Source organism: Cavia porcellus, unplaced genomic scaffold (assembly GCF_034190915.1).
Source record: "Cavia porcellus strain 051 isolate PalLab524CR breed Dunkin Hartley unplaced genomic scaffold, mCavPor4.1 scaffold_19, whole genome shotgun sequence".
In the NCBI taxonomy this organism is placed as follows: domain Eukaryota; kingdom Metazoa; phylum Chordata; class Mammalia; order Rodentia; family Caviidae; genus Cavia; species Cavia porcellus.
Genome location: NW_026947502.1, coordinates 2993125 through 3008452, shown reverse-complemented (window position 1 = coordinate 3008452; position 15328 = coordinate 2993125). Strand labels below are relative to the sequence as shown.

General features: G+C 49.2%; 1 protein-coding gene across 6 annotated transcripts in view; it reads right to left on the bottom strand.

The window, feature by feature from the left end:
* Positions 1-15328, bottom strand: part of LOC100730323 (interferon-gamma-inducible GTPase 10-like) — a 30073-nt gene that overhangs the window by 5870 nt on the left and 8875 nt on the right. For 2 of the 6 annotated variants that reach the window (XM_063230544.1, XM_063230545.1), the window contains exon 2: positions 13345-14948. In XM_063230544.1, the coding sequence (XP_063086614.1) occupies positions 13669-14928 (1260 nt within the window). In that variant the 5' untranslated portion in view covers positions 14929-14948 and the 3' untranslated portion in view covers positions 13345-13668. Of the gene's footprint in view, positions 1-2148; positions 3188-12340; positions 12488-13344; positions 14949-15328 lie in introns of those variants that run through there. The other 4 variants (XR_010041018.1, XM_063230547.1, XM_063230548.1 and 1 more) reach the window with 4 other exon arrangements.

The window sequence follows — 15328 nt, the reverse complement described above, 5'->3', positions numbered from 1 at the left end:
CAGCTGGTGTGACCACACATTTGGCTCCGTATGTTAGTCCACCCGTCGACAACTGGCTCCGAGAGCCAGTCTGAGCTCCCATTGGGCCGCTGAGGCTACGTCATGGTGGGCCCCTCTGCTGTACTCCGGAGGAGGACGCGGACAGTGTCTCTGCAGAAGCCTCTGCAGAGTCTACAAATATTTTTTCTAAAATGAAAAGTATTCTAAACAATAGAGGTATGAACAGAAAGAAAGGAAAACATGGGGATTATTTGCTTGGGGTTTTCCAGGAGCCAGCCTGCCTCCTCTGGAGAGCCCTCACCAAAGGTAGCCAGGCAGAGAGGGAAGCTGCTGGGCCTGTCAGGGCAGAGGGAGTCACAGGAGAGGACAGGTGTGAGCAAAGGCTGCAGGAGGGGCTAGAAGGGGTCCTGCCACATGCAGCTAGCTAAGGAGGCCTTGTCACCTCCCCAGAGGCAGTGGCTTGTCCTGGTTCTACAGCCTGGGCCTGATAATGGAAGAATCATTCCTTTAAGACAATGTACCAAGAAAGATATGCCCAGGACTAAATATAATGAGCGAGGTACAAGACCTGCACCTCACAGAGAGCAAGCACAGAATTTTTAGGCCAGGACCTAAGAAACCTCAAGTCAAGTTGACATCCGGGCAGCACTCAGGCTGAAGTAGTGCCTCTGGCTGCAAGTCTGGGACTGGGCACGTCCTTCCAGGGCCTCCTGGAAGTCACCTGCTGCAGCCCAGAGGGCAGGAGTAGCAAGGACACTCCGAGAAATAACTGTTCTGGGCACGCATACAAGATCTGGTTTAGCGTCCGTGACCAGGGATGCAAGCTTACTCCGTGGAGGTGGAAGTGAGGAGGCCTGATGTCACCAGGCAGCAGGGATGCAGTAGCCACGAATGAGCCAACTGTCAGCGCTTCTGCCTACACATCGGGGGTCTCTCACGGAATGGGAGGGGAACTCTGAGTGCTGGCAGCTGCATGGCCAACACATTCTGGTGGGAAAGCAGCTCCCCGCCCCGCACCCTGCAGCTCCTCTGAAAACAGAATCCCAAAACACAGAGTCAGATAGCCGGACAGTTAGAGAGCAGTGTCCAGCCAGGGCCTCAGTGAGGACCGGGCTAGCGAGACCTCAGCCTCGGGGCATCACCTTGTGCATTTCTAGAGGTGTCAGGGTGGGGTCACCTCAGAGGGCTTGGAAGTGTCTGCTGAGACTGGTGCTGAGCACATAAGGGAGCGGGGACCAAGTGACAGGAATGGGAGAGAACAGGTGAGGACATACAAATCTGTGGCTTCAGCAAATTCCGACCACACAGAGCCACGCCTGATGTCCAAGTGCCACACAGAGCCATACGCTGTGCCTGGACCTCTGTTAAATGTTAGTTTCTGCTCCACAATTAAGGTGCCATAGCCAGGGCAAAGCACTCCCCAGGATTCCTGGGGCCTCGATGTAGAGCGGTTAGGAGTGTCAGCCGGGTGTGAGCAGGAGAGAAGTGGGAGGGAGGGAGGCACACCACAGTCAGCCTTGCTCAGGGAAACCTCAGCAGTGCGTGCACACGTGCACACAATTCCTCATCTCACCCTAGTGGCTGGACAGACGCTAATGATTTTCGCCTTCAGCTCAGGGCTCAAAGATACTGAGTGGTGGGAGGCAACCACAGACTGACCCTTAGTAAGTGTCTGGCCTGGGATTCAAGGCCAATCAGGCCTCCTGCAAGCTCAGAGCTCTTTGCAGAGGCACAGCACACAGACACACACACGATTTGGTGAGGACGGGAGTCCCCGAGGCCCAGAGTGAAGACGGCCGGGGTCTGCACCCCTCTGGTTGGAGGACAGCCCTTGTCTCCCAACGGGAAGTGTTCAGGTGCCTAGATGGCCGTGTGAGGCTGGAGTCTCAGTAGAGGACCCTTCTCACGGCCACTGCTGTTTGTCACGTGACCTTTCTGCAGTGCAAAGGGCAGCCTGACAGGCCTCTGGAAACATCCAAAGTATTAAAACTCTCGGCTTGGTTCATGGCTGTTCCCCTCCCCCCCTCCTCACCCTTCTGAGTTCATAACGCCTGGAAGCAAGAGTCCAGGTTCTCCCCTCTTCAGACTTACTGATCTCCACTTCTATTTTTAAAGCATGTATTAATTCCAAAATATTTTCTCACTCACCAGGTCCTTGGAGAAAACAGGTTTGTGGTGTCAGAGTGGAGCTCTTCTGTATATCCCCTAGAAGAGCTGAATGTGCGGGGTGTGGTGAAGCCCTGCTGCCCACACCTGTCCTCCCTGGGCAGTGCAGGTCAGGGCCAGGCTCAGCACACAGGAAAACTGCACCTTGAGTGAGGAGCAGAGGACTGAAACCTCCCCAGGCTCTTCCCTCCTCAGGCAGGAATCTGAGCAGCAGCAGGGAAGGGAGGAGCCCAGAGCTCAGGGCCCTGACCCTGCAGGGACAGGAAAGTGACACTGAAGGTGCTCTTCCCGGAAGCAGGGCCACTGCCAGGCAGGGGAAGTGAGAGGCACCCTGGTCATTGTTTCTCATTGCTTTTCGGGGACTGGGGAGGACTGCTGTGTGGGGAGAGAACAGGGCGTCCCAGGGCCTGGGCACAGGTCACCATGAGCAGACTCCAGCTTTGGCCAGGCAGGAGCTGAGCCAGACTCACAGAAGGGGGCTGAGCCCTGGGCTGACACCACTCAGGGCCTCCCTGTGAGCTCCCACAGACCAGACTCCATGGCAGTGAGGCCCAGGCAGCAGCAGGTGTGGGCCATGTCCCTGTCCCTGGCAGAGAGTTGGCACTGGAGTTTCCTGTTCAAGGACTGTCTCTGTTAACCTACTGTAGACTCCCAGCAGAACTTGGGACTCTAGGCAGGAACAGATAAACAAGGGGCTCAAATCCAAACGTGCATTAGAAGAACTCACAGAAAGCAAGAGGCTGCTGTGTTTGCCCAGAGAGGGCTCATAGGGGCAGGGTCTGGGGGCACAGAGCTCCACAGCCTCTCCCATGGGTGCAGACTTGTTGGCCCACAACCTATGGATGCATTCATAACTCACAGAGTCTTAGGGGCCTTGGCATCCAGGGACTCTGCTGGGTCTCATTTAGGGTCTCACTGGGTGCCACCATTGGTTACCTCACTGGCCATGGGATTCATGTCAGTCTCTGTCCCCTGTCCAATGCAGAGATGAACCTGATGACTTTATATTAAGTGAAGGGAGCCTCACATGAAAAGAAAATATTTCATGGTGTCATTTACGGGTGGAATCTGAAACAAGAGTCAAACTGAGAGATAAACAAAGTGAACACAGACATTCTGAGGGTGGCCCAGCCAGAGGACGGTGGGTCCATGCTCTGTGCCCCTTAGTTATATCCCAGGGGATGGCCTGGCTGAAGGACAGTGGATCTCTGCACTCCTCCATTACATCCTGGAGGGTGACCCAGCTGGGAGACAGGAGTCCGTGTTCTGCTCCCCTCCATCCCATCCCACAGGGAGGCCTGGCTGGAAGGCAGTGAGTTTGCAATCTGAGCCTCATCTGTTGCATCCCAGAGGGGAGGCCATTTGCAAGAGTGTAAGACTGATGGGAACCCCAGGACCCAGGACCACAGCCTGGCACAGAATGCACACACACCTCTGGAGGACAAGTGATGAGAGAAGCCAGTAATGTGGAATCAGCAGTGAGGAGGCAGCAGTTGGGCTCTGGAGACCTCTACCAATGGACACCAGTCCCAGCCCCACATCCAGAGGCTGAGATCAGCTCCACACCCAGCACATCTCCGGAATGTAACGTGGACATCGCTTCAGAACAGTAAACACCAGAAGAAGAAACTGAGCACAGATGCCCCTGTGAGCCTGCCAGCCACCAACGGGGCCCAGTACCAGCACTGGCTGGGAGAACAAGCTGGCCAGCTTGTGCATGCCAGCTGACATTAAGGGAGCCTCAGTGTAGCTGTCTATGTATGGGGAAGCCGGGGCCTCCCTGGGAACCTAGGTAAGGAGAAACCCAGCTGCATCGCCCACCCTTCTGCACTGTGGATGACAGCCAACGTGGGGAGCCTGAGACCCACAACTGCTTCATCAGCAGGAACTCAGGAAAATGCCAAGACGAAAGAGCAAAAGGAGGTCTCAGACCTCCGAGCCTCAGAGAACAATTCCATGAGACACAGACACAGAAGAAGCTGAAAGTCACACTCCTGTAATTTCTGAAGAGATGGCAACTGAAATAAAGAACAATTTCATGAGGCTCTGAATGTAATCAGAAAAATAACATCTCAGGTAAATCAACAAATGGCAAGCACAGTGAAGGAAATGCTGGGCACATCTAAAGAAGACCTAGATAACAAGAGGAGCCCTGGAAAGTGATGGAAACCTTGAATGAACAACATTGGAAAGGAATTACAGTGCGGGAAACAGAGTCACAGAGACATCCAGGAAATTAAAACTTCCATTAACAGCTGGCTAAAATGCCTGAAAGAAACTGAAGAGAGACTTTCAGATCTTGAAGACAGGATGGCAGCTGGTGATCACAAAAGAAAGATCTCTTAAAAATCCCAAGGAACCTGCAAATAACAATTCAACGGCTGCAAGATGATAGAAAGAAAAATATTTTATGAAGGGTAGGTGTCGGCAAAAAAGCAGTCAATATAAATGACATTAAAAGACTATTTACGGAAGTAATGCAGAAAACTTGTAATGCATGGGGAAAGGATCTGACACGCAGCTAAGTAAGCCACGTAGAACTCCAACTAGCCATAACCAAAATAAATCTACAACCAGACATAAAACAGGTGGACAGGTGAGGGCAGGTGTGGGCAGCAGGGCTTCACCACACCCAGCACATTCAGCTCTTCCAGTGGATATATACAAGAGCTCAACTCTGACAGCAGAAACCTGTTTTCTCCAAGAACCTGGTGAGTGAGAAAAAATTTTGGAATTACTGGAGACCTAAGAATAGGTAGCTCAGTGGCTGTGAGGGGGGAAAAACTGTTTGCTCAGTTTGGGCTGTAAGGGGTACGCAAGCTGAGGAGGGGTGGTGCGTGGACAGCTATAAACCACACAGACAGTGCAAGCATTCGGATACTGTCAGGCAGCGGTCACAGACAGGCTTTTCCCTTGCACTGCTGAAGGACCCTGTGAAAGACAGTGGCAGGGCCAGCCCCGAGAACCTCTGGCAGCACACATCCCCGACTCACACCTAGACACTCAATCAGAGCCCAGGGCTCTCATCAAACCAGAGGTGCTGAGGGGTCCGTGTTTTCTACTCCAATCCCTGGATGGACCTCTCCCCACCAAATGCTGGCCTTGGCCTTTGGCTCTTGCTAAAGAGCTCTGCACTTGGAGGGGACTTTCCCTTGGATCCCAGCCCTGACCTTGGTTTGCTAAGGATTAGATCACAGTTAGGACACAACCTGTCAGAGTCCTTGAGCCTTCATGTGACTGGGAGGAACCTTAGAATGGTCTTGCACAGCCACCAGGATGCCAGGAGGATTTATGAATGGATATCCACTCAAGGCCCTTAATAAATCCTCCTCCCCCTCTCCCCAGTCTCTCTCCACCTCACACTCCGTGAGCGCAGTCTGAATGGCTCTAGGACGAGGGGACAGGCACCTTGGGAAGGGCTCTGCCCAGCTGCCACAAGTGGACTGTTGAGAAGGAAGTAGTCATAAGCACTGTGAAATGATGTGGGAGAGAGCACAGCAGCATGGGTGTTGTGTGGCTGACATTCGCACAGGGGCAGAAGTGGATGTCCACCTCTGTTTCCTCCAGTTCCTGGCACTGGACCCCCACTCTCCCTGTCTGCTCAGTTCTTCAGGACCAGCCTCTGCAGACACGCCCATGCCCTCCCACGTGTCCTCCCCACTGACATCCCCTGGAAATGCCCAGCACTGAGCCAACGTGTGTCGTGGCTGAGGTGCCCCTAGTCGGTTCCCCTTTGGTTGCGTGTGGCTGTCCAGCTCCCGGGCTTGCTGGCTGTATACTGCAAAACACTTTATTTCTCAAAGGAGCTCCAGGGATCTGCTTTACACATAACAAGGAGAAGCCCCTGTAGCTGCCAGCTGGCAAGGTCTCCCCTCTTGTTTATGAGAAGAGGAGCCCGTGGCACCAACTCCATGTCCATTAGTGGCTAAGAGGTCACTCAGCCACCTGGTGACACCAGGGCTTCCCCAGTCCCCTGGCATAGAAAATGCTTCCATCCATTGCCATAGACACCAAACAACATCCTATGTACCTTCCCACTGTGTCTTTTTTCTAGAGTCCTGGACTGCTCACAGCCATGGGCCAACTGTTTTCCGCAGACTCCAGCACAGAGAGTAAGACCTTAGCCTCCAGCTTCAGCGAGTATTTTAAAAATTTCAAGCAGGAAAGCAAAGTCCTCTCAGAGGAAGCCAGCAGGTTGATTGAGTACTTTCTGGAGAAGGGGGACATTCCAAAAGCAGTTTCTATAGTTAGCTCTGCTTTGAAAGACATCGATAAATCTCCACTGAGCATAGAATTGACAGGGGAGAGTGGAACAGGAAAGTCCACTCTGATCAATGCCCTGCGGGACATGGGGAATGAAGAGGAAGGTTCTGCTCAAACTGGGCCAACTGAGACCACCATGGAGAGAACAGCATACAAACACCCAAAGGTTTCCCAGTGTGTCAGTATGGGACCAGCCTGGCCTGGGGACCACCAACTGCCCTCCAGAAACTTACCTGCAGAAAGAGAAGTTCGCTGAATATGACTTTTTCCTGATCTTTTCTGAAAGAATATTGCCCCAGATGGGACACTGTAGCCTGTGAAGCTTTGGAGGCACAACAGGGGGCTCTATCTTGAGGTCACCTTTTCTTGCCCCTAGGCAATTTCCCTGTGGAGCCAAATGAATACCAATGGGCTCCCGTGCATCACTAATGCCCTTTAGGCACCACCCTAAGCCTAAGCTACATGTGTGCCCCCACACCTTGTGTCCCTCAGAGAGAATGCCAGACCCTGGAGAGTCAGGGGGTCACTCCCCACATTCTTAAAATAAAGGTCATTTTTATTTCATACTTCTTATCTTTTCAGGCACGCCGAAAATCCTATCAGATGGTTCCGTTCTGCGCCCAAAATTCTTTTTTTTTTATAATTTAAAGAAAAGGAAACAAAAGAATACATGGAGATTTTAAAAAAGGGTAGAAATGATACAAACTTACAGAAAAACAAACGGTAAGAAATTGCTGGTTGATAAGTTACACATTGTCATCTTAGAAGTAGCTGTTCATGTTATGGAATTAAAGCATTTAGAATGACATTCATAAAGTGACACTACAAACCCTTCTACTCTATGATCGAACAAGAGCTCAGTAACATGGTTATCAGTCCTACACATTTGTTTTACTTCTCAAAGAGGGTAAGATTAAACATATCAAAACAGAACATAGCAGTTAAAAAAACAATTTAAAGAAATACAGATTTCGTAGCAGGCCCACTGGAGATCTTGATTGTCTATCTAACTGTCTCTAGTTTCTTACAAATAGTTGTCCCCATCTTCACCCACCTTATATACTTGTGTATATAAGTGTATATTATAGTGTATATTATAGAACTAATCAAATCATTGAAGACTTTTTAGGTCCTCAAGTACCAAATTAGGGAAGACAATAGTAACTACCAACGCATCTCTCCTTCTCTTTGTGATAGCTGTCCCCATCTCTACATATGCTGAAATTGAACTCAAGAAACCAGTCCAATGTCATTCTAATCAGCAAACATTAGTATTGCTAGAATTTCTCTCATAATGCTACTAAATTAGCCTCGGGTTTCTTAGCATCTCTTCCTCAGAGTATCTGTTCTTTACATCTTACATTATATAATCTGTTCCCATAAATAATTAAAAAGAAAAAAAGAACCCATGTGTGAATTTCTACATATATATCTATCCTCTCTGTGTTATAGGGAAAACCAAGTCATAGCAAGACAGCAAAACAATTTTCTAGAAAAACATGCAATGGATAAAACATATAAGACCACAATATAGATGATCTTCCATAGTTACTATGTTTCCTCTTGTTATTTTCAATAGATTTGACCACCACACTGGCTTATTATAGTTAAATATAGTATCACCTATTTTTATAAAAACTTAACTTTGGCAGCATTGTAGGGTTTGGAAGCTGTTACTAATTAATACCAGTATGGATATTCTTTACATCTTGTCATCCTCAGAGTAGTTGCCTCTACTTTTAGGGTTGATACTGACAAGCATACCAATTTCAAATAAAATCAGCCATGGCCAACCCATAGTCTTACGATTCAGATTCAATTAAGATCAGTCATAGTAAGACAATGTAAGTATTATAGGATTTCAGTTTAAGTTAATAGGAAAGTAAGGATAGTTACCATGGTATAACCTGCTATTTTTGGGTCAAGATGTCTGTGTCCTCAAATCTGACATGAGTGGACAGACCAGAACAAATTAAATTCAATCTAAATATAGCACTAGGACTACGGTGTCTTTTAAATCGTTATACACCATTAGCAATGACCTCTGCTTTTTTTTTTTTTAAAATATAGTTTCAGAGCTGTCTATACTAAAGACTAGCTTACCGTCTCTGCCTCATGTCTGCTACTCCACTTTTCTACTATAATTTGTCCACCTTATTCCCTCATTCCACTGTCTGCCCCGTTCACTGAGGCCTCTCTGCCACTGTAGCTGTAATCCTGATATCTCTTCCTCTCTTTCTCTGTAATGTCCTTCAGCGCTCTCTGTAGGGTTGGACTGGTGGCCACGAACTCCCACAGTTCCTCCTTGTCTTGAAAGTATCTTATTTCTTCATTAATTTTTAGAGAGAGTTTTGATGGATATATGAACTTTGGTTGCATACATTTTTCTTTCAGGACTTGGAATATTTCTCCCCACTCCCTTCTTGACTTAAGAGTTTGTGTTGATAAGTCTGCTGTTCTTTTGATAGATTTCCCGTTATAGGTAACCTGCATCTTTTCTCTGGCTGCTTTTAATATTCTGTTTTTTTGGTGGATTTCTGGGATCTCGATTATTATATGTCTAGGCATAGATCTGTTTTGGTTGTAGGTAGCTGGTGTTCTGTATGCTTCTTTTATCTGGATATCATTTCTTTTTGCTATACATGGGAAATTTTGCTTTAATATATCTGTGAATATTTTTTTGTATTTCATTTTTGGATGTTCCTGCTTCCTCACTCACATTCTTTATTCTTAGGTTATGTATCTTTTTGTCATCTTCCAGTTTTAGAATTGCTTCTTTCTGGTCCCTTGTTATTTTTAAGAGGCTTTTTCTTTCACGTTCATATGTCCTAAATCTCTCTTCAAGTTTCAGAAGGCTGTCTTTAGTTTCTGTCAAGGCATTTTGCCAATGTTCAATGGAGTTTTTAGTTTCCTGATATTCTCTTTGGATCTGTTTCATGTATTCTAAGTTACGCTTAAATTCTTCTTCAGATGCTTCTCTTTCTTTTCTGATTTCCTCAGTTCTTCCATCTGTGTTCTCTTGGGCGGGGCTTGTCATTTCTTTAATTAATCTCTTTATATCTTGCCTCACTTGGATCAGGAGTTTAAATTCCTCTATGAGATCATGTAGGTACTTTTTAATTTCGGCTGATGCTGTCGAGTAGTGGATGGTTACTGTGCTTGTTCTCTTCAGTGTTTAGTTCTCCTGGGCTTATTTTCTCTTGTTGGGCAGATGGAGATTTTTTTTTTTTTTATCTCTTGTCATGTTTCTGGTTTCTTTCAGACTGTCCTGGAGTTCTCTGGCCCTCTCCGAATTGCTTAGGGCCTTTCAGAAGCCTGCTGGCTTGAGTTTTTGCTGTCCTCCCCAATTTACTATTATCTGGGGTAGGCTCGGATGCAGGGGCGGTACAGGCTAGTCTCTAGCCTCTGTGCCAGTTAGTTCCTAAATTAGGCTGTACTTTCTGGTTGTCACTGAGTTGTGACTATTTTGTATCCGCTTATTGGGCCCCAAGCAGAGGCTTGGTTTAGCCCCAGTATCTCCTGCCAGTTCTCTTTGTACCAGAAGCAGCTGACTAATGTCACTATGGCACAGGGTCCTGCCCAAATCTCAGCTGTTCTCTTCCAGACCTCTCTGTGTCAGGAGCACCAGCACAGCAGAACTGCCCAAACTCAAGATGTCTCCCACCAGTTCTCTGTATGAGGCTGAAGCCAACATGTACTCAGGCTCTGCCCAATTCCAAGATGCCTTCCACTAGCCCTCCCTACAGGGGGCTCAGTGACGCCACTGAGCTGTAGGTTCTGCCCAACTGTAAAATGGCTGCCACTAGACTCTGTGTTATTGATGTCCCCATGGTGGCGGGCACTGTCCCATTCCAAGATGTTCTCTGGCCAACCCCAGCAGTCGCAGGGTCCCCAGTACTCACCAGGGTCCACGCCGCCCACCTTTCCCACGCTCCCGGCACAGTGCGGATGGGTCAGAAATCCGCGCAGCGTGCACACCCGGTACAGCGCAGAACAGTCAGAAATCCGCGCAGCGTACACTCCCGGTACAGCGGAGAACGGCCAGAAATCCACGCAGCGCCTGGTACAGTGCGGAGTGGTCAGAAATCCGCGCTGCATGCACTCCCGGTACGGTGTGGAAGGGTCAGAAACCCGCCCAGCGTGCACTCCCGGCACAGTGCGGAGCAGCGTTTGGCTTTGGAGCTCGAGAGTCTTTCACAATCTCCTCTGGTGTAGCGGGGCAGTCAAAAGCCAACACAGCTTTTCCTGTTGGGTCCATGGGTTAAATTGTTGATTTAAAGGCGCGGGATTTGCAGCTTCCCGTTTTCAGCCTTCACAGTCTCAGCACGACTTTAAATCCTCCAGCTGCACTGTCTTGGTTAATAAGAATCGTTATCCATTTGTCTAGCCCTCTCCATGTTGTCATATTCTAGCTTCTAATATGATTTCTCCAGAGAGACTTTCTGCCCGATCCTCTAGCTAGCCGCCATTTTCTCAATACCCGCGCCCAAAATTCTATCATCCAGTGCCCATTTGGGTCTCATAATGACCACACCAAAAAGCTGCCCCTGGACCTACCACGTGCAGGGTTCCAATCTTAACCTTGGTGTGTTAGTCTAATGCAATCTCAGACACTGGACCTAAAGATGCCCAGTGGGCAGCTGAAGCTTGGCACCTCTGCCTTCATTGTTCCCTCTACGTGACTACTTTAAAACTTTGGGTCAGAGCCCTGCTTGGCCCTGCATGTAGACGCACTGAATACTTAAGGAGTGTCTCTAATACGAGGAGTGTTAGCCCTGAATTTATCAAGCCTGTCTCCCTCCTTCACTATTGAAGACACCATGGTGAGAGTAACTGAAATAATCATTTCCAGGGATGGTTGGGACACCCAATTCCAATGCCCAGTTCCAGGGCCAGCGATGACAAAGCTCCAGCCACTGTCCTAAATGTGCAGTCATCTCGAATATCTGGAACCTTGTGGGCCACGCTGTGATGAGACCACTGTCTCCTAGCTGGAGCAGCTACTTGGTGAGCGCTGTGCCCTCCGCTCCCCATGTGTGAGCAGGTACCTCACGGCCCCTCAAGCCACAGGATTTGTCTACTAGTGCAGAACCAAGATGGAAGTACCGAGCAGCCGGATCCCAGCCCTCCACAGCTCAGTGAACACTCATTCCCATTTTTTCTGATTTTCTGAGGTCTGTATTGCCTTCAGTTCTCCAGACTGAAGTCTTTTTCTCTCTTCTCTTCCTTTCTTTTAGGAAGGGCCAGGCTTGATCTCTATCAACTCCTGAAGCTAAAGTCACTTGCCAGTTTCTCTTGCTCTCCAATTAAAATGTGTTCCTACAAATTCTTGCTGGTTGCAAGCTTTAAGGTCTCTGCACTAGCTGGGGGCATTGGGAGTAGCCCAAGAGTGTAGGTAATGCAGCCAACCATCATGAAGACAGCAGTGGCAGGCCTTTTGCCAAGGAGGAATGCTGGTCCAGAGCCTCTCAGGTGCTAGACTGGACAGCAGGGAGTGAGCAGAAGACCAGTGAGGGAAGCTTAATCTGTATTCCCAGCCACTACTCCGTGGTCTCATCACTGCCTGAGCTCCACCTCCTGTCGGTTTGGAGCAGCGTTACATTCTCTGGGAGCTAAAACCATGACGGTGCACACAGGAAATCTGGGTTATGTGCTCCTTATGCAAATCTAATACCAAAGCCATCTCTCCCCATCTTTCACCACATCCACAAAAAAATTGTCTTCCATTGCTTTTGCAAAAAGCAATTGCAATTGCAATTGCAAAACCATTGCTTTTACCAAAAAAGGCTGAGGACCCCTGCTTTGAGGCCCAAGCTCATTCCAGTCCTGTGTCCAGTGGTCAAAAGAGGAAACGTAAGTGGAGACGATGAGGAGCTCAAGGGTCTGAAAACTGAACCACCAATGAACTCACCATGAGACATGCAGAGTGCTTGCATTTATGCTGTCTTCGGTGGAACAGGAGGAATAAAACTGCTCTTCAAAATGCAAGAAACTGTTCGCCTCTACTTTGTCTACAAGACAAAATGAGCAGCTTAAATCCTGGGAAATGAATCGGTATCTGTGAAAAGTAAAAAAAAAATTACTTCTGTGTAGGAAATGCTTATTCATATGGGAAAAGCAGAGATTTTTTAACAGCAATGGTTGTCCAAAGGTAGCGTGAAGAGATCTGGCTCTGTTAGTGCTGCACCATCTGGTAAACCTTGGGGACACACAGAGTGACTACGCCAGCTCCAGCCCTGCTGAAAGCTACACAGGAGCCCCCGCGTGCTGGAGCAGGGAGGGCTCGAGGGCCGTGAGCTGGCTGTGCTTTCCCGTGTGTCAGGCCCCCACACCTGGGACAGCGTGCAGAGCAAGGGAGACCCGACATGCAGCTTCCTGCCTTTAGAGCTGTCACTGAGCAGCGTCCAACCTAGACCAGGGAGGGATGTGGAAGGGAGTCACAAGTACGGTGACTGGGGCACAGGAATAAGAGTCCCCAAGCAGTGGCCGTCCCACTTCAGAGCGTCGAGGTAAAGACTTGAGTGAGAGCAAACTCACAGCCTGGCTGCCCTTCTGATTGCAGTTCAGGTCACCTGGCCTCCCACACTCCCTCCCAGGTCACCTTCGCTCTCTCCCTCTCCCGACCTCCATTTCACCTTGTCCCCTGGACTCTCGGCCCAGCCAGAGTTGAGGAATTCCAGAGACAAGCTAGGAATGGGCCTGGACAAATAGTCACCAGCACGATTTCTCTAATGCCTTCTCAGCCTTGCCGCCAGGTCCTGTGGCGTTTTCCCGAAGCACACTCTCTCACCTTTGAGCAGGGGCCCGGCTCGGGGATCTTGCTTTGTTTGGTTGAAGAAGGTATTCAGATAGTGATAAAAAGAGTAAAAATACCCAAATGGAATAAAAACAAAATAAATGACCACATAACACTAGTTGTGATTATTTTAACGTGTTTATGAACAGAAGAAATAAAAGGAATTAGCAGACTACCTCAGATTAACTGCAAGCTATTGCACAGTATCTCAGTGTCAGGTTTTGATCACATTAGGAAATACTGGCAGAAGAAAGTCCAGGCCAAGCCACTGTGCACTGCGGTGAGGTACCATGGACAGCCATGGCCTTCTTCACGGAACAGAGATTTCTTCTTCCTTCGGGGACCCTGAGCCAGGATTGGCAGGAAGAGCACCACCCCCAATGATGCAAGACCTGAGGTCCATTTCCAGCTCTGTTGGGCCAGCCTCAGTGCTTCTCCCTTGCTCAAATGTGAGCATTTATAATCTTATGCAAGAGGAGCTTAGCATCGTCAGCCACTGTATCAAGGAATTTTGAGCGTAGAAAGCAGGCTTTCAGAAACTGGGCGACAACAGATGTGACACCTCCGTTCACTGAGCAGAAGCTTTCAGCACAGCGCATGGCCTTTGCCGCTGTGCTGTCATCCTTCACCAGGGCCCAGAAATCCAAGCACCTGGTGTAGCCCTTGATATCCTGCACCGATGTGCCAAGCTTCATGGCAGTCTCTGCAATGGACTTATCATCCAAGCCAAAATATTTTCGGTAAAGCTTCAAGCACGCTTCCTGTTCAGACAAATCAAAGCCTTTGAGGATGGGCATAAAGGGAATGAAAGCCAGAGCTGAGGACTTCACAGCGTCCAGCCAGATCTTCTGCTTGAGGAAACCTCTCTTCAGCTCAATGCAAGCATCTGAAAGTGTGGGCAGCATGACTGCGAAGGCCTGGCGCTTGTGAGCAGGAAGCTCCCCCAGCAGCGTCCTCTGCAGACCTGGGAAGTCAAAGTCATGCAGCTCAAAGTTGGAGACCAAGAAGATGCGCGGGTCAGGCACTCCTATGTCATAGAGGTTAGCCAGGCAGTTGTCTCGGATCAGCTGGAGAACTCTCTCCCTCTGGAAGGACTGGGGCTTGCCTCTCCGCTCATTATATAAATCACTGTCCACCTTGCTTCTAACAAAGTAGAAGTTCTTCCCAGCTTCCTGGATTTTCCGGGCCAGGAGAGCATCGTTGCAGGTGAAGCGGGAGGAGGAAATGATGATGAAGCAGTCGAATGTGGCAAAGCCCACTGCTTCGAGGTACGTGTCCGGGGTGAAGGTGGGCGTCCCGGTCCCAGGCAGGTCCCAGAAGGTCACGTTGGGGTATTTTGGATGTTTATAGGGGGTTTTCTTCTTGGTGATCTCCACAACCCCAACCTCAGCCGCCCCTTCCTCCTCGTGACCAAGGCCTCTGAGGGCATTGATGAAACTGGACTTGCCTGTCCCCGACCCGCCGATCACAGCCACTTCCAGGGCAGCATTTTTGGCCTCACTGAGTATTTCTTCAATTATATCCACCGCAGCCCGTAGGTTCCCTTCTTTGAGGACTGCTTCAATTTTACTGAGAGTTTCTGGCGGAATGACACCTCCAGCATTACTGATGAAGGCAGCACTTTGAGACATAAAGTCAGCAGCTAATTGCTGGAAATTCTTTTGAGTCAAATTCTTCAGGAAATCTGAGATCAGGGCATCCATGGCAGGTGACTCGGGAAGGTCTGTAAAAAGGAGAGAAAACAGTCACAGGGAAGCAGCATCCAAACAGAAGGACAGGCCTCAATACCTCAAGGGACTTCTGACACGATTTTAGGCAGGACAGACAGGACAGGAAAAGGACATGGAGGACGAAGCACAGGTGGAGTGGGAGCCAGAGAGGTGGAGAGAGGGCTGGAGCCAGGATGCAGGGAGGCGGAGATGCGGGCAGACACAGGAAGTGCCTCATCCCACAGCCTCAGGGAGCCGGTCCTCCCCACATTCAGTTTCTGCACCCTAGAAATTAGCCTTTCAATTTTTGATCTTCAGAATGAGAAGAGATTAGATTTCTGTTTTCCAGAAAACTCGACACAGGCACCCTGGGCAGGCAGGACCAGCAGAGGGG